The sequence below is a fragment of the Clytia hemisphaerica genome, unplaced genomic scaffold, assembly GCF_902728285.1.
Source record: "Clytia hemisphaerica strain Z4C2 unplaced genomic scaffold, Clytia hemisphaerica genome assembly, whole genome shotgun sequence".
Lineage (NCBI taxonomy): Eukaryota > Metazoa > Cnidaria > Hydrozoa > Leptothecata > Clytiidae > Clytia > Clytia hemisphaerica.
Genome location: NW_027104234.1, coordinates 393,526 through 417,027, shown reverse-complemented (window position 1 = coordinate 417,027; position 23,502 = coordinate 393,526). Strand labels below are relative to the sequence as shown.

Below are 23,502 nucleotides of genomic sequence, written 5' to 3'. Positions count from 1 at the left end.
TTGAGCTTTTTTTCTACTTATGCTTTAACGTTCATTTTTACACCAGTGGTAGTTAAACCTTAGGTTAAGAAGTTTGTTAAATTTCAAGGCAAACAGAAAAGTCCTTCGGAAGATATGGGATGATATTCACGGTAGTGATTTGGACCGTACATGCTTTTTTTATAAGAATACACTTTATAAGAATGTCCATGATGAACATGGCCAAAAAATTAAAAATATGCTAAGAATATCACCATCATGGAATTTTGCTACTTTATGCTAAGAATGCCATTTTTAGAGCATTTTCAATTATAAATTGTCAATTACCCCCACCAAGTAAGGATCACTCCTTCAAAAAAATGTCATCTTATGCTTGAGACGTATGAACTAAATGTTAAATCTAGTCTGAATTAGGACCCTAACCTAAGAATATATACTGTAAGAGTATTATCTATTTCTATAAATGAATCCGAAGGGTACATATGTACATTTTCCCGGATGATTATTTTAGGATGAGAATATTTTAGGAAGATTTTCCCAAAAAAGTTAAGAATATTCATGATGAAAAAGAAATAGATTTACTTTACACCATTCTTATGAAAAAAGCGTGAGTGTACCAAACGTTGGGCGTACTGAAATCTCAGACCGATTTTACATTTCTAGTAAGATTTTCCGGTGTGATGTTTTTCATTCAACGACTATACTAGTCTAAACGGGCCCTAGTTGGTCGGTCGGAAAGGTTTTTAGAATTCCGGGAATTTCCAATGCCAGCTTTGTCTTCCCCAGACCCCTTTCCCGCGCAATTATTTAAGTTAGCTCAACCGGGGGTAAAGTTGTTCAGTTTTAGAAATTTGATTTTGATCTTGACACGGTTTTTTAATACTATTTATTTCTTAACTAAATTCTTTCGTTAAAATAGAAACTTTCAAAAGGTTAAATGAATATCAAAATATATTCATATTCATATTCTCATTTCTATCGATTTCTATCACATTATGAGGTGCAACCCCCGGTTTGTAATCAGCAAATAAGAACATAAACAAATATGGTAGACGTCCACAGCGCTAGCAAGACTGATCACACTGCACTAAAACCAGCAGAGCAGAACTCCAGCATAATGGGTTTGATTTTTTATATTTTTACTGTGTTTATTTCATTTTTATCATGGTTCAGAGTGTCTTATGTGGAATTTTGACTTTTGTCTGAAATTTAAAGCTTAGATGTACCCTGCCCTGGGCTATTCCAAAAAAAAAAATGTACAGGGGTATTTAACATTATTATAGTAGAGGCCACTATGTCTTCCCGTGTGCAGCAGCTTGTGCAAAGGGATTTTATGATTGAATATTGTTCCTTGAATGTAGAAGATCAAAATTTGAAAGGTGGGGCCGGGTGTGACTACCCGTTGCCATGGAAACTGACGTCATCGGTTACTATGGCAACCAAAATAAAAAGACGTCACAATTGAAAAATTTTTGTTTCATTCGAAAGAGCATGAAAAACTGACAAAGAAAAAGGTCACAACCTATATCTGAAAATGAATATATTAGGAGATATAAAGGAAATAAGGCAAAATGACGTCATCAAACGATGATGTCATCGAAAAATCAAAATTTGCGAAAATTCGAAAATTTTTGGTTTTTTGAAAAGAAGACCCTCCAGTGAACATAAAATATTATTACGAAAACGTTTGAAAACTCGTCAAAAAAAATCTATTGGTCAAAATTGACACCCTGGTATTCAAACTTTGGACAAAACTTGGTACATTAGGTACAATCAAGGTGTACTTAATTATCCCTGGTTTTTAAAAGATATATGTTGAGAAAAGCAGGGATAAAATATGGATAATTTAGGACAGTAAAACGATAAGAAATTCAAACAAAGTACAACCAGGGATAAATCTGGATAGGATCTAGTACAATCAAGTACAATTCGGTACACCTTAAATCTCCTGAAGAAAAACTTAATTTAGAAAAATTAAAGATAGGGATAATCAAGTACAATTCGGTACACCTTAAATCTCCTGAAGAAAAACTTAATTTAGAAAAATTAAAGATAGGGATAATTAGGTACTATCATGGACATTTTAAACTTTATTCCCTGTTATGTGTGAAATAAACTGGCTGCTATATTTTTAGCAGACAAAAGATAGAAAAATAGGATATAAACATAATTTTACTTGCTTCTAGATGCTGTTTGGATGTTTTCCTTTATACAAGCAAGTTACTACAACTTTCTGTCCAGACAAGCTTAATCTCTCCTTCATTCACTTGCAAATTTTTCAATTTTATTTTACCGTTTTTTTTCTAGTTTTTTTTGCTGAAAAAGAATAGAAACATATTACAGGTTGTCGTTTGGATTTTCTTCTGAATCCTGAAATGTTATTAACAGTTAATGATGTAGATCTTATTAGTTTAAAGGGCTCAGAAAAATGATGATAAGATCCCCGTCTTTATAATATTCATTTTTTATAGAAAATTATGATAAATTGACAAGTAAACAACCAATATATTTTACAAATTAATTAGAAGATTACAAAAGTCTAGTGAAAAATCCAATAGAACACATCTTTGTTATATCAATCTCCTTCAACTGTGTTAGGAATCTTGCAAACACACATAAAATCCAAATTGCCATCCATTAAAAATAGCTTTTCATTGAGGAAATCTGATGGTGCGAGAAACAGTGGAGCACTGTAAAGAAAGAATACAAAGGATACATAATTTAAATTTGTTTCATATCATTTTGGTTTTTTAAATTTAATAAAGAATTAGCAAAATCAAATGTTCTAACCTTTCATTAGGTTCGATTCTAATGATGCAACTACGATTCCACTGTGGAACAACTTTCCATTCACTGTTTCTTTGTACTTCTTGTGCACAAAAATATACTTTTTCATCATCAACAACGAAATAGTGAATTTTTGCAATGACCTTTTCTCCGTCCTTGTGGCACATAGCAAAATAGTTAACCGTTTTAACGGCACGCTTGTACTGATATGAGGTGAAATAAACTCCCTTTTTTTTAAGCTGCAAATATTTTTTACAATGTGATTTCAACTTGAACTTTTCAAGTTCTTGCTTATCAAGATGCATTGCTTTTCCACCAACAGAACATTTTTCATTTACAGCTTTCCAGGAATTTGTGTTTCTAATGTAGAAAAAATACATTCAAATAATCAAGAAACATTATTTTGATTATTTGAAATCTGTGCATATAGTTTATGATACTTACAAAGATAAGACATAAATAATTTGCTAACCTACGATTTTTCATAAGCATGGATGACAAGGCATTTCGCACAATTTCCTTGGTATTTTGTGATTGCATCATGATATGGATTGCTTTGAGTGCATTGAAAGTCTTAATGATCTATGGAAACAAATTGTAGAGTATCTAACATCATTAAATATCAACAACAACAAATGAGAACAACCAAAATTCTAAAAGAAAGTCAGTTTTCAATACAAAAATTCTGACAGGACAGGACAGAGTACGGTTTGGACGTGACCTTTATAGAATTACCTGTGTACTACCATTTTTCGTTCCATGGACCTGCTTAATAATTGATCCATTCAAGCTTTCGAAACCAAAACATGAATATGCCCATAGAGGTCCCCAGTACTCAACATAAAGTGGAAGGTGAATCAAATTGTGGATATTCAATCCACTTTTTCTTCTTTCTATTAATAAAACGATTCAGTCATTACAATAATCAAAAATGAAAATTTTTATAAAATGCTTTAAATAGAAGAGAGCTTTCTATGGTGAAAAAAGGTTTGCAAATGAGTTTTAAAAATCATACCATAAAATTCACTAAAATATTTGTAGAAGAGTTGTAAGCAATCATTTGCCCATTCCAAATCTGTCTTGCTGATTTTTTCGCCAAGCAAAATATGTGTTGCTTCTACAAGCAGCGCTAGGTGATTCCAGTAGATTGGCAAAAGTATACCTTCCAAACAGGGTAGCGAATAATACAGTAACCAAGTTCTTAATTCATTAGCTAGAACAACATAATAATGATACAATGTAGGCAAAAAAAGCACAATAAATCATTTTTTCCATGAATAGTTTGGTTAGTTGCTTTTTTCAAGATCTAATGTTATTACATCATGAAAATAAAAGAACTGGAAGTTGAAACCCATTATCATAAAAGTAGTTAGGAATTTCGAATTTAAAAGAACAAGTTTATCATTTTTTGTAAAAGTACTTTACTATAAACCTTTTAGATGTCCGAGGTTTCCAGACAGTGGTCTTGGTCTGCGTGATATATAATCCACTGGCCTCATACCTTCTAATCGTACATCTACATCATGAATCTGGATATAGTTAGATAAAATTCAAAGTCTCTTATGACTGTGTACAAAGGTTAATTAGCTAGAACATTAAAAAAACTGTTCTCGCGGCAAGCAAGATATCTGAGAAAAACATAATTTTCATTAGTTTAAATTCATACCATGTGTCCAATATAATATTCTGGGTATGTCCTGTTTTCTTTATAAAAGATTCTATGCTCTGAGGGGTCAAACCAGCATGCAACTAAGACCTTTGCGACACCCAATAAAACTCCATGCATGTAGTCAGGGACAACACCGTCTGTTATACTGAATTCTGGTATAAGGTGAAGGGAAGATGGCCCTTTGATACCATTGACCTAAAAAGATTACGTGTAATACAATAATACTCTTATGTCTTTTTTAAATAAAATACTTAAAATGAAAGATAAAAAAAGAAAAGCAAGCTAAAGGATATGATAATACTTTAAATGTGAATGAGTTACTTTTTGTCCTGATGAGATGGCTTTTATGGCGTCATTAAAAGTCTTCTCATCATTTCTCTTTGCACTTTTCTTCTGATCGATTGCTTCTGAATATGGATATACTTGAACATTGTTTTCATGAACTCCTTTGATAAGGCAGGTTGAGCAACCATGGAAACCGTTATGTTGGTTCATACACAAGATTTGCGCTTTTGCAATCAAGTCCATTGTTGATATTAGGGTGTAGAACTTGATTCTTTTGCCACTAGTTAACATCAATCCTAACAAAAAGCATTGATATATTAAGCAGTATGCCACTAAAATATTGTTGCCGAACACCATTTAAAAGAGTGCTCAATAACTTTGTGGAGTAAATTAATGAATTTATTTCAAAATGATGTTTAAAACAGTTTCATGTCTAGCATACAAATAAAACTAGAAAACATGAAGCAACAGGAAGCAATGAACTTTTTTTAACATCACAATTTTGAAATAAATTCATAAAGTATACCACTAATGATTGCACACTTTAAATGGGTTGTTTGATACATATGACAACTGTTCTGACCGGCAGAATGGATGATTGTATGTTTCCGACCTAAAGGTCTTCAAAGACCTAGATTGAAGGATGATGATGATGAATACATATGAAAAATCTGACAAAGGAAGAATTTCACTAGCATAACCTTACCATCAATAGCAATTTCTCTTAATGCTTCTACCAAAGGCTTCGTGAAGGCATAGGTTGGTGGTTTACCTTTCCCTTGCCAAAGACCCCATAAAGCAACATTTTTGCATTGGAATCTGTAATGTCATAAAATAAAATAAATAAAAAATAAAATAAATCAGTAAAAATATGTATGAAGGCTAAAATAAAATCTTAATTGATGTAGAAGCAGGTAGAAGAAAGAAGGAGAAGGTAGTGAAAAAAGGATCACCTTTCTTTGGCTGGTATTTCATTTATGGCAACATACACAGGCCATATTTCTATTCTCGATGATTTGTACAAGGCAACACCATCAGTATTAAAGATTATAGTTAGATTTTCAGTTCCATGAAGTACACCACCAGGCTGACAGAGCTCCCTATATCTAAAAAAACACAAAAATTTATTTAATGACATTTAGGTCAAAACGTCTATTTTTTTTTCTCACTTCCACTTTGTAGCTATTATTTGGATAAAATGATAAAAAGAAACAGCTTTTATACCTTTTTCCATCAGTCACATCTGTTATACAGTCCCCATTGTTACTTTCCCTTGATTTTATTACATTAAGAACTTTTTCCCACATTCCATCTCCTTGAAATCAACAATATTGAAGATTGATTAGAACAACACACGAGTGAGTTTAATGACGAAAGGTTAGTAATGAGTTAGAGTAGGATTAAATTATGTATGCATGAAAAAATAATAAAATATAGTTCAATTCAAGTGTCTAGCTAGTACCATAGAACATCTTCATTTTTCTGATGTATTTAAAAAAGCTTCTGCTTGCCAGTCTAAACTTACTATCAAGAATAGCTTTAAGTTGTTCCTTTAAGCAGGATGTCAAAATAAAACTCTTTTTGACCTTCTTCAATGGGTTTCCTCTGTATCGCTGGCTAAAAAGATGAAACTATATTGTAAAAATGTTTGAATTCAAAGCTTGCATTTATTAAACAAAAGAGAAACCAGACATGATTTAATGTAAATAAAACTGTTTTTCAAAAAGTTCTTTGACACCTACCCAGAGCAGGAAGTATTTGGACATTTAGAAACACTTTCATCTTCAGGCCATAATGCAAAGCATTTCTCACAGTATTCGATAAATTTGAGTGTACTGCTCATCCCAGAAATACTAGCTTTCACTTTGTATTGATTCAAGAAACTTCGATTAGAATCAGGCAAATGAAGTTTAAGAGCAAATAAAATATCCTTTAAACACTCGTTGGACAAGTTATGCCTCAAAGCAAGGCCAAGTATTATAGCAGCGTGATCTTTCTTTGTTAGCCTTGAATGTCCTGGTGACTCATCAAAGAGCCAATCATCTTCATAATCTGAAAGATCACTGTCTGAATGAGTATCATCATCACTGGATTCACTTTCACTGGTAGTGACATCAGAGGTAGAATCAGAAATATCAGAATCTAAATATTAAAGAAAATTAGCATTCCATTATTATTGTAGGAAAATTTCCTTATAAAAATGTTATCTTAACGCTTTAAAAACCCAGAAAAACCTACAGCCGAGATTTTCTTCTACCCACTGTAGTCTGTAGGTAACATATATTTACAAAACAGAAGTGGTTAAAGTACGGGACCTGTGAAAAAAAGGAGAGTTATATATGATCAAAAAAATTAACCTGAGTCTGCTGCCTTTGAAGCTAGCATACTTTCTTTCATTTTTTGTAATAAATCCTTTGCGCTCAAATGAAATCCTTCTCCATCCTAACACAAAAACAAAGAGATTCAGAAAAATTGCTGTAAAGGTTTAAATTATCATAGAAAGTACACACAATTCTTTAGAGGTTATAAGGTCTCAGTGTAGAGTTTTTATAATAATGACCTTGTTTTGGAACATATCTGTGTCATGACTGTTTTCCAATATAGCAGTTTCTTTGGATGAATGTGAATGGGATGCATCATACACATCAGATTGTTCATCCAATGAGTCATTTGTTTGCTCTTCATTAAATTTATCATTATTGCAATCACCATCATAATCATTGATGGAAATATCAAGGTTGCTTTTTGCATTATCAGTATTACTTTTCACATCTTGTGACATTAATGGAGCATGAACTGTGTCCATATGTCTCTCTATGTTGAATTTTTTCGAAGATGTAATAAAACATATTTGACATATGTATTTATTTTTTATTTTTGGTATATCATATTTAAACTTTTTTTTTGAGGCCATTATGATGATATAAGCTAGAAAAGCTGTAAAAATGAAAATGGTGAAAAAACCTCTTTAATGGAAAAGTTAAAACATTATTAACATGCAATCCCGACAGATATCAAAAGACCTTATACATAATATATAATTGCAGTTTATCCCTCTAAATACTATAAATTGCAGTTTATCTAACTATCTATATATTTGGTACTAAGAGGCCCTAAGGCCCATTATCCGTATGTTAAGTCCCGCCACTTTTCTTCTTTTTCAATAAAGTTAGCAGCTTTCATGAGACTCCTTGGATTGGCAAACTTGAAGAAATTGAAGAAAAACTAAAAATCATTCACCCCTGGAAATAAAACTTAGATTATTTTATTTTGTTCCATCACAAACGCTCATGAAAGCGTCAAATATTTTATTACAGCATCCAATCACGGTCATATCGATTGTTATATACAAGTGTCTGCGTGGCAATAGACCTTTTTTCAAAGAGGACGTCCTGTTGAATAATTATGTAGTCCAGCCATAAAAACAATGATAGAACCATGCATAATTACTGTATCATGCATATTGTAATAATTATGCATGGTTTTATCATTGTTTTTCTGCTGGACTACATAATTATACAACAGGGTGGCCTCTTTGAAAAAAGGTCTATAAGCTAGAAAGTACATGTGCATTCATTAGGTTGCGAATTCAAAGACCTGATGATGAATGTCCACTTTTTAGCTTTGCTGTGTGGACACTTATATAGGTAACAGCCGTAAAGAAAAAAACTCAGTGTGCGCCACTGTGTGTGGCCGATCATCTGCTTTACAAATACAGCATAGCAAAGCAAGTGTGCAGTTGAAACGGAATTGCTCCAAACCTGCAAGAGAGCACTTAGATCACAGAGAGAAAAAGTTTGAAGAATATGGTTGGGGGCCGAAACTAACACCGTGTAGAATAATTTTGTACGTCAAATCCAAAATTCAATGTCATCTTTTGCGCCAGTATGCCAGCACCACATGACTGCGTGTCTTCCGAAGATCTTTTGCGACGTCAGTTACACGAAATCCATACTGCTGGTCGTCATTTAGCGCCAATAATCAGAGAGCCAGTCGTTGACATTCATTATACGCAGCAATCTCATTAGTCGAAATTTAAAAAGACTTTCCGATGGAGCGTATTCTCCGGAAGCCACCGAGAAGAAGAGACCATAAGGACCACTTTTGCTTTTATTGCAGATTTCGCTGCTCTATAGTCTGATAGTATAATAAACATGCATGGAAATATTCTGTCAATAAAGTGTATTAGATATGTGTCAGACAAGCAATTTATTGTTAGGAATGAAAAGAGAAAATAGGTAAGTCTAGCCTGGCATAATTGTCAGCTGTCAAGGGGCGTAAAAAGACTGTGAGAACTTTTATTTAAATCAAAAACAAAACACACGATTTACCAAGCTGTCAATTTATATGCCAACTTTTATACATACATCACCATGCATTTCATGAACAAAACTTTGTAAATATGAATCCTTGAACAATGTATTCGAAGGTATAATAAGGATTTTTTGAAATAGCATTGTAACTGCAATTAAAATCTTCAAAAAACATTTGTGACTTTACTTCTGTGACGCTACTCTCGAGTCGACGCCATTTTGCTTATTGCCCTTTTGACTCGCACTATTTTATTTGTACCACCGCGCGATTAATACGTCAATATTAAGCGTAGTCATAAATGCACGCTTCGTGTGACAATAAAGAGTGATAAGAAAATATCTACGGCAACCGAATGAGACTACCTTCGCGTTTCTTCTACTTATCACGCTGCTAGCAGACCTGCTTCAAATTCATGCTAGTTATAAATATTCATCGAACATTGATTTCTAAAGGTTATCAAGATGCAAACATGGGCTGTAGTAAACTGGAATGATGGTGGAGAAATGTCTGCAAAAGTGGAGGAGTTGTGGACGGAAGGTGGTGCAGTGAAAGAGATTGGAAGTAAAGTCCAAGGAAGATTCTTAAATCCAATTGTCCAAGAAAGAACAACCAACAAATATGTCATATCCACAGGCACAATTAAAAGTTTTCATGGTATATTATTGCTCTTTTTTTCAATTAATCTCCTCTTTTTATTTTACGTACCGTGAGATGGGGTAACTTGCATTAGTGGAGGCTAACATGATGCATCATAGCCCTCAAATAAATGACCGGACTGGTCATTAAAACACAAAGTTAAATCAAAACAAAAATGGTAGAGTAGAGCTGTGAGTGGAGCTGCGTAGTTGTATTTTAATGACCAGCCAGGTCATTAATTTGAGGGCTATGCATGTTAGCCTCCACTGATGCAAGTTACCCAATCTCACGGTACCCTCTATCAAACTTAAAGCCAATCGATCCCCTGGCTGATCATATCACTGATTCACAATTTTTTGTGACTCAATTATAGCTATATGATAGATTTTGATACTGTGAGATCGGGTAACTTGCATCAGTGGAGGCTAACATGCATAGCCCGCCCTCAAATGGCTGACCAATCTAAGCAGCAAAATTTCAAAACAAATGAACTATGCAGCTTGGGCTGCTTGCGATTATCGATCTCTTTTTAGATAGATGCAATTGTTTTTTATTGATTACAGTAGGCGACCATATATGTTGTTCGCATTGACATTGTGCGACCTCACCTTCTAAACTAATTTAACGTAAATCCCGAGTTCGCTGAGTTGATGGCCCAGTCCCCAGTAATGTTGGAAATTTTTTTCGACAGCTATAAAGCCCTTTTCTATATCGGCATTTGCTTTAGGTTTTGTTTATTACTTCACCCGCATAGACATAGTGTGCACCCCCCCCAGAATAGTGGGGGGGGTTTTGTTGATTTGGGTCGAAAATTTTCAGGTGGGATTTGGGGTTTTCCAGGTTTTAGGTGGGAGAAACAAGTTAAGGTGGGAGTTAATTTCTTTAGGTGGGACTTTGGGTGTTTTGGAAAAACATTCTATGATATATTTTCTTTATATATTTCATAAATAATTTTTTACCATGCTAAACTTTTCTTTTTATTATTACAGGTCATTTGATGTGTGAATAAATATCTTTAAGAATGATTTTTTTTTACTTTTGATTACCTTATTACACTTATATAACTAGTCAAGTAAAAGTACGCGGTTAAAATGAGTGCGAGAATTTATTAACGCGAAAGGCAGGGTTTTCGAAAATAACCACGGCTCGAATTTTGTTTAAACATTTGTTATTAACGCGAGGTAAGCAATTCGCATTAATAACATGAGTAGTTATATGAGTGTAATTAATAAGGTATTTTGAGAAGCACCAAAATGTAAGAAATGGAACTATACATATACGAATAATTACCACAGTAAAATAATGATAAAAACTAGACTTACATAATGTGAACAATACGCAAGAAATATTCTTGCTCTTATTTTTAACAATCATAATCGTATATTGACGAACAATATATTGCATCTTCATATTACGGTAAAGAAATTTTGTTTTGTTCCTCGAATTAGTATATTTTTTTTATTCTTAGCTGGGATCTGGGAGTCTGGGCTGAAGTTGGGAATTTTAGGATAAGGTGGGACCTGAATTTTCAGGTGGGACCTGGAACCCCCTTGCACACTATGATAGAGTCCTGTATAAGTTTTTTAATGAGCCCCCCCCCACGCATTCACGGAATCGGAAAGTAGATTTTCACGTTCACGCAAGTTTTTTCAATTCACGCATTCACAAAATTTTTTTTCAATTTTCACACATTCACGCAACCAAAAAAGCCCATTCACACATTCACGCAGACCGCTGGGGGAGCCCTCTAATAGCAGCTCTGTCAGAGGCGTAGCCAGAGTTGAAGGGTATGTTTTTTCATTGCAGATAATAAACGAGCTGCTGAAGCTACACTCCCAAAAGTGGATATCTTTATTGAAAAAGCCATTGATGGAAAAAGGGCTAGAAAGAAGAAATCAGAAAACATGTACGAATATGGTAAGATTATTTGAGATGTGCAATAGAAATAAAGAGATTAGCAGGGAAAAATCTTAATAAAAAGATTTTGTGCTATGTGTTATGACTCAAATTTTCTTTTAAGCTGGACTTCAGTGTTGCATTTGCTCCTGCACTTTTTATTTCTTTTTTTCTACTCAGATGATGAGGACGAGTCAGCGAAAGAAAAAAAGCAGAAATTAGTAAGAAAATATTCTTCAATAGAAATTATGTTAACGTACAAATTATTGAATTTCATGCCAAGATTCATTTTCTGAAACTAAGGTAAGTCCCAGTAAATTTGCTATTTTTGTGATCAATATCAGGAGGCTCGAGTTCGATACCCACCGTGGCACTACGATTCACTTGGCAAGTGAATGTTCCTTCGCCCGGGTCAACCCATGCCATGTGAGGGGAATTGGGTACCATAACTCTGATACAAGAGTATGGGTAGATATTTCAGACATTGTGGTGTGCCGTGACACTCAGGAGGTTCTACACTTGCGAGGACATCCGTTCTCCCGTGTAGTTCGAGTGTCGTGGTATACACCATGGCTCGGCAGCTCGCATCTGCAGGGTTGCAATGTCTGCTTGCGCTGTGATTCCTACTCCACCGTGGGTAGGACCCATTCCGATACATCGGAGGGCATATCTATCTATCTATCTATATCAGGGTTTTCAGGTCCATATATATGATCTCATTATGATATCCATAATAATTGTTTCCAAAATTAAGTAATCATGATCACAATCCTTCTTGAATATTTAGATTTTTTAATTTTCGCTCAAGCCAAATTTCTGTTTTTACGCGTCTATATTTTAATAATAGCATCTTTTTTATCACAGAGTGAGAATAAAGAAAATAACACTGGAATTCTGAAGACTGTTACAAGCAAAAAGAAAAATGTAAGAAAACAAGCTTAAATTTTGTTTTGTTTAAGAAATGAATTAATAGCAGACCTATGGCCATGAACAAAGCCTGCATGTGCTAAAGTAGCACTCTATGAAAAATATATAACAGATTATGACGTGCTATTAGCACTCCTAAAGAGGGTTTTGTTCAAACTTGTATATTTTAGGAGTGATATTTTAGCAGTTGCAAATCATTTTACGTGTGTGTCAGCGTGTGCGAGAGCATGCCAGGTCAGGCCTGTAATAGAAATATACTGATGAACAGTAAGATTTTTATACTTAATAAATTTATGAAACCCACATTTTGCACTTCATAGTTTCAAATCATTCATTCATTTTTTCTAGGGCAATCAACAAGTATCAGTGAAAGCAGATGATAAACATGGAAAGAAAAAAAAGGTAACATTGTAAAACTACATTCAGAGTTTGGTATAAAAAAACAAAACACCAGTTTTGAATTATTGAAGCAGTCATTCATTTATTTCCATTTTACAAGGTGAACGTTAATGCAGATGCTCAGAAAGCAACACACCAAGATTTTATGACTGAAATAAAAACAGTAAATACATTTTGTAAATTATCTTTGTATAGCTCAGGTTTTGTTCAAACTTTTATAGTTGAAAGTAGCCTCTTTTTTGAGTTTTCTCCCCTTTTTTTATAGCATAAAAAGGTATTTTGTTTCTTCGAATAAGGGAATTATACTTGAACAATAGATGTATTTTGTTTTTGATTGGAATTTATCCTAAAGGTTTGTTTTTTTTACTTAAAGATATGCATGATTAAAGGACTAGGAGTTTACTTTTTTTTACAGATGAAAGAAAAATTGAATGCTGCTAAAATACCAATCGAACAAACCAGTGAGTTTTACTATTTGTTTTGAAAGTGCAGTTGATGCTCTCTGATTCGATCTTTAAGGGGAATTAATAAAAATATACTTTGTCAGATGGTTTTAAACTCAAAACTGCTTGAATTTTTCTCTCTATGTTATATGAATATTATATACACAAGTATGTAACAAATGAATCCAAAAGACTTTACACAACAGTGCATTCACAAGATGATAGACAATTAGTATGCATGAGTTACCTTAAGGGAATAAATTAATGCGAGAATTAATTATTGCGGAATAAGTTAATGCGAGTAACCCCCAAAAAATTATATGTTTTGCGGAATAAATTAATGCGAAAAGGCCCATTTTAAGGAGTTTTGCGGAATTGCGGAATTAGTTTGGGCGCTTTTTAAGTAAGATAATAATGTCAAATATGGGAATACAAGTGCTTAATTTATGCATTGGAGTCCAGAAAATGAATATTTGGGATTTACACCTCCAAATCAGCAATATTTTAGAAAAAAATGCGGAATTTATTAATGCGAATGGTGAATGGCCGAAATTTTTTAAGTTTTGCGGAATTTCAAATTTGCATTAATTGATTCCGCATTAATTTATTCTGCATTAATTAATTCTCGCATTAATTCATTCCCTTAAGGTAACATATAACACTAAAATAATACAATAACATAACATGACATCACTATGACAACATTGAGATGACAATGCTACCGACAACTTGATACATCACAACAAAAATGTGCAATTTACAGACCAACATTTAACATTGATAATTTACAGAATAAAGTCACAATATATAAACAAATGCTACTATAATGTACTAGACTTAATTAATGATGGCTTGGATACTGAAAAGACGTGCAAAAGCTGCAAACAAAAAAAGAGACTGGAAACAAAGGAAAACACTGACCAAACAGAAAAACACTGACCAAACAGAAAAACACTGACCAAACAGAAAAACACTGACCATACAGAAAAACACTGACCATACAGAAAAACACTGACCATACAGAAAAACACTGACCAAATAGAAAAACACAGAAAAAAGCTGAAAACCCCCAAAATAGGGAAAACCCCAAACATCCTGTGGAGAACCATAACAGTCACTGTCTCAGCCACTACAAAAATAGCTATTTTTTTTAAGGTGTTAACTCTGATACAGAAAACGACGAGGAGCTACTGAATGTCAGCACATTGTCTCCCAACAAAGTGTCATGTGAGAGTAGCGATCATGTAGCTGAACCTGCCTCACCAAAGAGAACGACGGTGGCTAGACAGACACAAGGTCATGAAAAGGTACAACATAACCTGATACCTTCGATGACCAAAAGTCCTGAAAAGACAAACAATACCACTCTACAGCCCATTCGAAGGACTTCGCCAAGAAAAAAAGCCCATAATAGCCTACAGACACAATCTTTTCTATCAATGACCAAAGGTCCTGAAAAGGCACAACATAACCTGATACCTTCGATGACCAAAAGTCCTGAAAAGACAAACTTTACCACTCTACAGCCCATTCGCCAAGAAAAAAAGCCCATAATAGCCTACCAAGGCCTTCAATTAACTTAAATAATTTTGAACAACAACCTTGGCAACAGCAAACACAAAAGCAAGTTACAAACAGCACTCCAACGTCTAATAATTTTTTGGGAATAAACCCACTTGGTTTTTTAGAGAGTAGTACCAGTAGTACTGGGTCTCCTGGCTTTGTTAATGAATTAAACAACAATTATGGATATTGGAATAATTCAAATAACAATACACCATCAAATTCTGTTACCAATAACCAAAGAATGTATAATTCTCAATCCTTGACATCTTTGTGCGAGATTGTCAACGGTCTTCAAGCAAGGGTCAAGGCTCTTGAAGATGAAAATTCAAACCTGAAGACAGTTGTACATATGTTGATGGAGAAAAGCCAAAACGATAACAGACCAAATGTAAATAGCCACTTTAATCTTGTTATTTTGTTACATTTGTCTCAAAATCTCAAAAAAATTTTCCCATATTGCACTTGGTAATGTGTAACAATTATTGTTATTTAAGAATCCTGATCAAGAAGTAGATGGACATTACGGCCAACTGTCAAAGGAGCAAATTGTAAGTTTTAAAAAACATAAAATTATTTCACAGCAAATTTTACAATTTGGAAATAGTTGATAGTCAACATTAACATAATTATTATTGACATTTACAGAAATGTTTCTAATTATAACGTTTTTAACAAATCTTTGTCAACTTGTCATTCTATTTATTTAGAAAAAAGTCAAAGAGATTGGTAAAACTTGTGTGAATTACAAGGGTGGAATAAACCGGATGATGGATGTTGTGTTCACTGAACAAGAAATGATTTCTTGTACACCTTGTGGTCAGGCAAGTCAAAAAAATAAAGAGGCGAGAGGGGCATTACCATCTGATGGAATGAATATAATTTATAGTAAGAGTAGTTTTTTTTTAATTTGAGTGAAGATCTGTTTTTTTTTAAGCACAAGAAAGATATGATTTTGTGAATTAGAATAACTTGAATAAACACACACCACTTTATATGGCTTCCTGTGTGTATCTTTTTTTTTAATTTAGCAACTAGAATATCTGTTGGACAGCGCAATTTCTATTTATTTTTGGCCTTACTCCTGCTTACTCTTGTGCTTTTGTGTAGATTATAATAAAGATTGTTATATTATATTAATTCAAAGACTTTATTTATAGAATACATCAGAAAAAGATTTCCTGACGAATTTCCGGATGGGGAAAATAATTCCAAAATGCACAGTCAGATGACAAATCATTTGAAGGTTGTGGTTAGAGCCTTCAATTCAAGAATGAGGCCGTCAAAAAATTGAGAATTATTTTCAGTTATTTTTTGAGCTATTTCCATTTTTAGGTTAACACTGTTCTTTTGGTAAGACATAAGTAAATTTTGAAAATTTAAGAGCTCTTGTGAAAAAATGATTCTTAAAACTATATTACTCTACCAGAGACTACTTTTTCTTATTTTAATCATTAGAAGCCTATTCCTGCCACCCCATATTCATTTTGTTACTGCAGAGTTATCTATTCTATATTTAAACTTTTCAATTTCACAACGTTTTAACTGGTCAATGTAATATTTAAAAATTACAATCACCCAACATGATACAGTAATATTTTATATTTCCTATTTTATTGATGAAAAACCCTTACTATAGGTCCATTTTGCTGTAAATATTTTGTTCTACATCTTGTTTTTAGTACTCACTTTTTGATTGCCCTTATATTTCTTTGTATTTTTTTATTCTATACATATTTCTTTCACTTTCATTCTCTTGTTATATATTTTTCTATTTTAATTTTTATTTGTTATTTTCTCTTTATAACTATTTCTTTTATCTATTTAGCATTGTTTTTTAATTTTAGCATCATATCTGTTTTAACAAACTTTTAAAGAATCTGGTACTAGTATTTTGTTGCTTTAAACGCTCTTAATTTGCAAGACTTCTATTTTCTGTCTGTATGATTCCAAACTTGAAAAGTTATTTTTTTGTCTCAAATCTATTGGTCAAAACAGGTCTTAAATTTGATTTATAACAAAAAATCTGTATATTAATTGAATTTCTTTTCTTTTCAGAATGATGAAAATAAAAATTTTAAAAATGTGATTAAAAATTTGAGCAAGTTATTCAAAAAGATTCAAATCGAAATTATTGATACTGGACTTGATCACTGTTCCTTTGGCTCGGTCCCTGATTGCTTAAAGTTGAACTTCAATTCAGGTATATTTTGCATTAATTTTACCTTGACTTTCCTTTGTAATGAAAGAGGCCCCCCAGCGGTTTGCTTGATGTCGTGATTAGAGATCTTTATGGCGTGATGGCGTGATCAAGATTTTGGCGTGACACGTGATAGGGCAAAAATTTGAGGCGTGATGCGTGATTTGGGCTATTTTTCGCTTTTTTTTGCGTGATGACAAATTTTAGCTATCTTCGTGATGCGTGATGGAGAAAATTTTTTTGCATGATTGCGTGATTGTGGGTGCCGCTGGGGGGGGGGGCTCATGACACTGGTTTTGGATAAAACTTTTCATTCTGATGTGCCTAATAAGTACCCCTAAATAGCTAAATAGCCAGGTCTTTGATTACCTTATTTTTGGTAGAGGGGTACAATTTTCAGTTCCCCACAATAAAGTCCTCATTTATTACAGACACTGAGTTTATGGAAAGGGATTTATATCTGATGTTGACAACATTACAATAGTCATAGGGAAGGTTGTTTATGCAAGGAAATGATATCAATTTTTGGTTCTTATAACAAACTTTTTATAAAACGGTACATCTGAAAGACGTTTAAAAGATGCTTTATGGACGTTGATAGTTTTAAAATCCAGGGATAACCTTGGATATTCAAGGAGAACTGATATCAATTTTTGGTTCTTATAACAAACTTTTTATAAATCGGTACATCTTAAAGACGTTTAAAAGATGCTTTATGGACGTTAATGGTTTTAGAATCCAGGGATAACCTTGGATATCCAAGGATAACACTGTTTAAAATCGAAAATAAACCTGGTACAATCTGGTACAACCATGGACTTTAAATCAAAGGATAACCTCGGATAACCCGGGATTAAAAATATGGATATCCCATTTCAAAAAGTCCTTTATTATCCTTAATTGTACTTGATTTCTTGTACTTGATATCCAAGGATTTTTGCTCCCAAGGTGTACTTAATTTTGTACTTGATTTGTCCAAAGTATATCCTTGGATTATCCTTGATTTTGATACCAGGGCAATTTCATTTTTTGCCTGTCGAAGGTTGGAGCTTGCCCAAGCACATTACAGGCAAAATTTAAAAATATCAATTTTTGCTCATAGACTTCTTAAAAAGGATTTTCAGACTTTTTCGTAATAATATTTTTTGTTCACTGGAAGGTATTCTTTCCAAAAAACCAAAAATTTTTGAATTTTGGCAAATTTTTATTTTTCGATGACGTCATGGTTTTATGACGTCATTTTGCCTTATTTCCTTAATATCTCTTGATATATTCATTTTCAGATATAGGTTGTGACCTTTTTCTTTATCAGTATTTCATGCTCTTTCGACTGAAACAAAAAATTTTCAATTTTGACGACGTTTTATTTTGGTTGCCATAGTAACCAATGACGTCAGTTTCCATGGCAACGGGTGGTCACACCCGGCCCCACCTCTTAAATTTTGATCTTCTACATTCAAGGAACAATATTCAATCATAAAATCCCTTTGCACAAGCTGCTGCACACGGGAAGCTTTTTCGCGACATAGTGGCCCCTACTATTAGTTCTGATAGATAGAATGAAAACTACCTGATCAACACCAACCAAACCTTCTGTCTTGCGTTTACTCTTTCCTCCCCAACAACTTTCGTTTTTGGTTATGTAGGTTTTAAAATCCACAAGTAATGAACCTCTTATAGCTTTATCGGAATAAATCTGGTTGAAAACCTTCTGTCAGGTTTCATTCCCGTACGTTTTTTATCCATGTTGTGAACCGGTTTTCCCAATTTCCCGACCGCCATCGCAAAATATTAACAGTCCCGATCGAAATATTGCTGTTTGTGACGCACTGATAATCTAGAAAAGAAACAAATATTAAATTTGATTCTTTTTTTGTTTGTATTTCTAAATTTCACGATAAAAAGAACTATTTACAAATTATTTTCTTTAACAATGGGCGTTGAATCAACATTGACATATTTAATGATGTCATAATCAATGCCGTGCATATTTTTTCAGCGCCGTGCATATTTTGTCAACGTCCTTTTCATTGGATAAATACCAATAAAATATACAAGATAAGTAAACATAAATTTATCACCCGCGAGCACAGCTTAGCTAAGGGCATCTCTCTTATTCATTATCTAAGAATTGAAACGGGCAAAGATTACCGCGCAGGCTGATAGCGGACAAAGGTTTTTTAAAGATATTTTCAGTTATAATCCAAGGTAGAACAAACTAAACATAGAAAGGGGGTATTTTTAGTGCTCTATAAGATGATCGGAATTTTTTTTGAATTCTATGTTTAGATTTTTCTACCTAGCCCTGTTGCTATGTACGCGTGCCCTGTTGCTAAGACCTTTGCTTGAAATCGAAAGCGATACCAAAATAATTTAGTGCACACTGCCGTTTGCGTAATATCGATAAAGTGAAAGGAGGTCCTGACTGCCAAGCAAAAAGAAATTCGCATTTGTTTCTACATTCTGGGTTAACGGTGGAAGAATGTTTTATTGTAAATGGCGGCAATATAGAATGCATAATCAGGATGCGTTTCACTTTCGTTTTCTTGTTTGTTTGTTTACATTTCCGACATAATTTATGCGGCCATTATTGACGTAACTAAGAGTTCGCAAGATGGTAGACTTTTGCATTTTTAAAATGTTTTCCATTTGTTTCACACAATAGTGGTATTTGGGGGAAAGATGGCAAAAATGGAAGTTTTGGGGTAAGAAACAAATGGACTCTATTTTGTGCAAATACGCAAAAATCAGCACACACAAAAATTAGCACATACAAAAATTAGCAGGTACAAAAATTAGCATATACAAAAATTTGTACAAATAAGGTATATTCAGTAGAGCACACAGTCTTATTTTTGCATCCATAAACTCAGCATCTAACAACACAATTGAACCACAATTTCTGCAACAGAGACACCATGACAAATGAAATTTCACTGCTAGCACGTTGTTTCTAATTTTTTTTCATTCAAAATGGCCATCGCTGATTGGAGAATTGTAGAGCGCCCACTGCCAAACTGCCCACTGCCCACCACCCTAAATATAATGAACAAATTACGGGTGTGTAATTTGCCACTTGGATGACATTATGTGCTCCATCATGATGCTGCAAATTTCTTCTCCTTCATTTTGGAGAAAGGCAACTTGGAGGAAAGTTGAAAATGGTACCAAAATTTAGCTCATGAAAGCCGCTACTCAATTTTACAAACTTTGAAAGCTCCACAACTTGCTCTCAATTTTACAAAAAATCGAGCTCAAAAGTGCACGGAAAGCTGGACTGATATTATGAAGAAAATTTGGTTGGTTTCCCAACAAGCCAATGTTTGACAGTAGATCGATTTCTAGACACTTCAAAAGTTCCTTCTGATCTTTTTGGTTTTACCATACAAGTGACAAGAGTGTCTGCATGTCAAGCTAAAAAAAAAAAACATACAATCATTAGGCTAGGTATGGATAGGTTTTCTGTCTCACTGTCTGAAAGCGCCTGCTGCTTGTGAATTTTATATTTTCCAATAAAGTCTTTTACCAACTAAACAACAATTTTTTATCAACCAATATTTTGAAAAGTAAAATGGGTGCAAAATGAAGGGTCCATTTGTTTCTTACCTCAAAACTTCCATTTTTGCCATCTTTTCCCCAAATGCCACCATCGTGTGAAACAAATGGAAACCGTGTTAAAAATGGCAAAAGTCTACCATTTTGCGAACTCTTAGTTACGTCAATAATGGCCGCATAAATTATGTCGGAAACATAAACAAACTAACAAGAAAACGAAAGTGAAACGCATCGTAATTATGCATTCGATTATTGCCGCCATTTACAATAACATTCTTCCACTTTTGACCCAGAATTCAGAAACAAATGCGAATTTCTTTTTGCTTGGAAAAGCTTGGCAAACTTCCACTTTTGACAAAAAGAACACAAATGACCAATGTAAATTAAAGTGGTAAAAATGTAAGTATTTTTTAACACTTTTGAACACATTTTGATGAAACAAATGGGAATAAGGTGGCATAAGTGGCATAAGTGGCATAAAAGGTGATGAAACAAATGGACCCGAAGATATTTTATTCTTGCCATGTTAATATGAGCTTCCTTTGTCTATTTCAGTATTATTTGCATGGCAGTTTGGGTTTTGGTTTTCTTTTAAACTTCAAGCTAAACTATAAGCAATGGGTGCGCGTACATATGTCAACTGGGCTAGCTTAAAAAATTGGAACATTGAATTTTAGAATCAAAATAAAATTTATTTGTCATCTCCTCAACAGGTGAATTTTCAGAAGAATAAGAAGAAATCAATACATACAGTACAGATTTAGATTTTCTTTCTGAGTACTTTTTGATTGGATCAATCATTTCCTTTATATTCTGATTTTGAGTTTAATATTTTCTGTTTATTAATCAGGTAGATCCATAAAAGTATCACTTATTTATTTTAGTTTTTTAAAGATTGCGTAAAAGCAAAACATGAGTTCAAATCGCTCCATTGTTTCTCAGGTAAAATTTTAATGTTGTAATTGATATTTATAATGTTTTCATTCTTTTTAAGATAATTCATTTTCAATGGATTAAATACATTAAATACTCAATTAGTAATAGGTTTCGTTAGAATCAATGTTTAGTTTCAGCTAAAATTCTTGGATTGTCTTCATTCAGGGAAAAGGATGTATATACAGTATTTTATTTCTTCACAATATAGATAGAATACTGTGAAAGAAGAATCAAGAGTTATGAAGATCGTCTGGATGACATTGGCATGACTCTCCGTAAAGATAAACTAGCAAATGAAAAATAGTAAGTCCTTGATTTACTGTTATAAAATATTTTTAAATTTTTCAATCAGAAACATTTTCATGAGATAATATTTCACCAAACTCTCTTTATTTATTTTTATCCTTTACATTCTTTCTTAGTGAACAGTTGTCTGAAGAGAGGGATCAATTAACATCTACTGTTACTGAATATAGTAAGCTTGCTTCTTTGCATTATTTATGCCTCATCATTGTGCCTTTTTGATGTGTAAAGTACAAGTTGAAAAATGAATAAATGACAGGCTAAGTTCCAAATATCAAATTAAAAAAAACTTTCCTGTCATAACCGTATTTTGGATGAGGTTGTTGCCAACTTTAAATATGTCCCAAACCTACAGCAGAACTAATTAAAACTGTGATAGAACTTGATTATTAGTGGGGTATTAGCAGATAGAAATACCAGGTGTGCTAAAAATAAGTTATGTACCCTCTTCAAAGTGCAATTTCTTGAGATCTCCAAATAGATTGAAAGTTCGACAGAAAGTAAATTTAATCCATTTACGAGGCCTTTAAAATATATTTTAAATATTTTTTACTGCAATTAAACTGCTTTATTCAGGCAAAAGGCAATAATTCACTGTTCTGTTTTTTAATATAAATTTGAAAGGTCTATTTTAGACCGGTCTTAGAATTTTTAGAAAGTGATTTATTATTTTATTTCAGCTTATAACTTTTGATCTACTGGACCAAATTTGATAAATGACGTATGAAAATTTGAGTTTATCTTTCCTCTTGTAGATAAAAAGCCTTTGAAAAGTCATTTAAATTGAGAAATTTCACATCAAACAGGAAAACTTATTTCTTGCACACCTGGTAAATAAGTTTAATACATGGTAAGAAATGCTGAAGATCTTTTAGAACTTTTTAGAACTATATATTCCACATGAACGAATCTTATAACTCAGTGAATCTGTTTTTGAAAATAAATAAAATTTAATTTATTGTTTATTTTTAGAAACCCAGTTGAAAGAATTGCGCCATGAGAACAGAAGAAGCATGATGTTGTCAATGGCAATCATGTTATTCTTTGTTATAGCTTATTTTGCATTTGTACAAAGTTGAATGGGTGGGGACTTCTTAAATAATAAATCCTATTTGAAGGGCATTTTTGCCTTCATGGATATATCCTAAGGGCATGATGTTTAGAATTTACAAAAAAAATTGATATTAATGCCTTTTTTAAAGCAAGCTCATTCTGTAATTTGCTAAATCTTGTTGGGTCACAGATTTTTCATCCTTACCTGGCAAACTCTTACCCATTCGGAAAAGAATGTTTTTGGAGACTTTTTGTGTAAAGTATAAAATTCTGAAAACAAATACAGCCATTTGAAGCTCAAAATTCTGACAGATATTACAATATAATTAATGTCATATTTCGTCGTCGAAGCAGAACTTGATCTAAATTTTGAGCTTTATGGCTTTCCCTTATTCGATTCCTTGGATATATTTTATTTATGTATAGAACTTTGGAAAATTTCATATTTATGTAACTTTTGGTACAAGGTACATCATTTTGTATTGTTATATCTAGAGAATTATAGGGCTTATCAAATAAATCAACCAAAAAAATTGTATTTGTATCTTAAAATAAAG

The 23,502-nt window shown here is 33.0% G+C and overlaps 3 protein-coding genes across 6 annotated transcripts; 2 read left to right on the top strand and 1 right to left on the bottom strand.

Annotated features, from left to right (window-relative positions):
* Positions 1 to 1,000: 1,000 nt before the first annotated feature.
* On the top strand, positions 1,001 to 23,483 carry LOC136816023 (coiled-coil domain-containing protein 167-like). Of its 4 annotated transcripts, none has more exons than XM_067072445.1 (5): positions 1,001 to 1,100; positions 21,538 to 21,595; positions 21,798 to 21,892; positions 22,012 to 22,064; positions 22,865 to 23,483. In XM_067072445.1, exons 2-5 carry the CDS (start codon positions 21,566 to 21,568, stop codon positions 22,969 to 22,971), a joined length of 285 nt encoding a protein of 94 aa, XP_066928546.1. In that variant the 5' UTR covers positions 1,001 to 1,100; positions 21,538 to 21,565; the 3' UTR covers positions 22,972 to 23,483. The 4 variants fall into 4 exon arrangements, with proteins under 4 accessions (XP_066928546.1, XP_066928547.1, XP_066928548.1 ...); XM_067072446.1 differs by lacking the exon at positions 1,001 to 1,100 and adding an exon at positions 16,999 to 17,101; XM_067072447.1 differs by lacking the exon at positions 1,001 to 1,100 and adding an exon at positions 19,489 to 19,803.
* Positions 2,426 to 7,653, bottom strand: LOC136816022 (uncharacterized). Its single transcript, XM_067072444.1, has 15 exons — positions 7,281 to 7,653; positions 7,078 to 7,162; positions 6,463 to 6,862; positions 6,246 to 6,337; positions 5,945 to 6,035; positions 5,674 to 5,826; positions 5,427 to 5,539; positions 4,757 to 5,016; positions 4,433 to 4,630; positions 4,199 to 4,295; positions 3,782 to 3,979; positions 3,502 to 3,659; positions 3,239 to 3,348; positions 2,770 to 3,126; positions 2,426 to 2,669 (listed from the first exon to the last, which is right to left on the bottom strand). The coding sequence occupies exons 1-15, from the start codon at positions 7,632 to 7,634 to the stop codon at positions 2,555 to 2,557; spliced, it is 2,781 nt and encodes a 926-aa protein (XP_066928545.1). The 5' UTR covers positions 7,635 to 7,653; the 3' UTR covers positions 2,426 to 2,554.
* LOC136816021 (uncharacterized) lies at positions 9,393 to 16,325 on the top strand. The gene is made up of 11 exons (XM_067072443.1): positions 9,393 to 9,688; positions 11,477 to 11,587; positions 11,747 to 11,787; positions 12,431 to 12,490; positions 12,842 to 12,895; positions 12,993 to 13,055; positions 13,308 to 13,353; positions 14,491 to 14,642; positions 15,396 to 15,449; positions 15,609 to 15,786; positions 16,059 to 16,325. The coding sequence occupies exons 1-11, from the start codon at positions 9,496 to 9,498 to the stop codon at positions 16,190 to 16,192; spliced, it is 1,086 nt and encodes a 361-aa protein (XP_066928544.1). The 5' UTR covers positions 9,393 to 9,495; the 3' UTR covers positions 16,193 to 16,325.
* Positions 23,484 to 23,502: the final 19 nt, after the last annotated feature.

Excerpts from the sequence above, each read along its gene's own strand:
- LOC136816022 (XM_067072444.1), bottom strand. The coding sequence starts at position 7,634 with ATGGCCTCAAAAAAAAAGTTTAAATATGATATACCAAAAATAAAAAAT. Across the intron at positions 6,863-7,077 it reads TTCAAAGGCAGCAGACTCAG|ATTCTGATATTTCTGATTCT; the intron begins GTTAATTTTTTT and ends TTTAATATTTAG. Across the intron at positions 3,660-3,781 it reads ATATTTTAGTGAATTTTATG|AAAGAAGAAAAAGTGGATTG; the intron begins GTATGATTTTTA and ends TTTTATTAATAG.
- LOC136816021 (XM_067072443.1), top strand. The coding sequence starts at position 9,496 with ATGCAAACATGGGCTGTAGTAAACTGGAATGATGGTGGAGAAATGTCT. Across the intron at positions 15,450-15,608 it reads AACTGTCAAAGGAGCAAATT|AAAAAAGTCAAAGAGATTGG; the intron begins GTAAGTTTTAAA and ends CTATTTATTTAG. Across the intron at positions 15,787-16,058 it reads TGGAATGAATATAATTTATA|AATACATCAGAAAAAGATTT; the intron begins GTAAGAGTAGTT and ends CTTTATTTATAG.
- LOC136816023 (XM_067072445.1), top strand. The coding sequence starts at position 21,566 with ATGAGTTCAAATCGCTCCATTGTTTCTCAG. Across the intron at positions 21,893-22,011 it reads AAACTAGCAAATGAAAAATA|TGAACAGTTGTCTGAAGAGA; the intron begins GTAAGTCCTTGA and ends ATTCTTTCTTAG. Across the intron at positions 22,065-22,864 it reads ATCTACTGTTACTGAATATA|AAACCCAGTTGAAAGAATTG; the intron begins GTAAGCTTGCTT and ends GTTTATTTTTAG.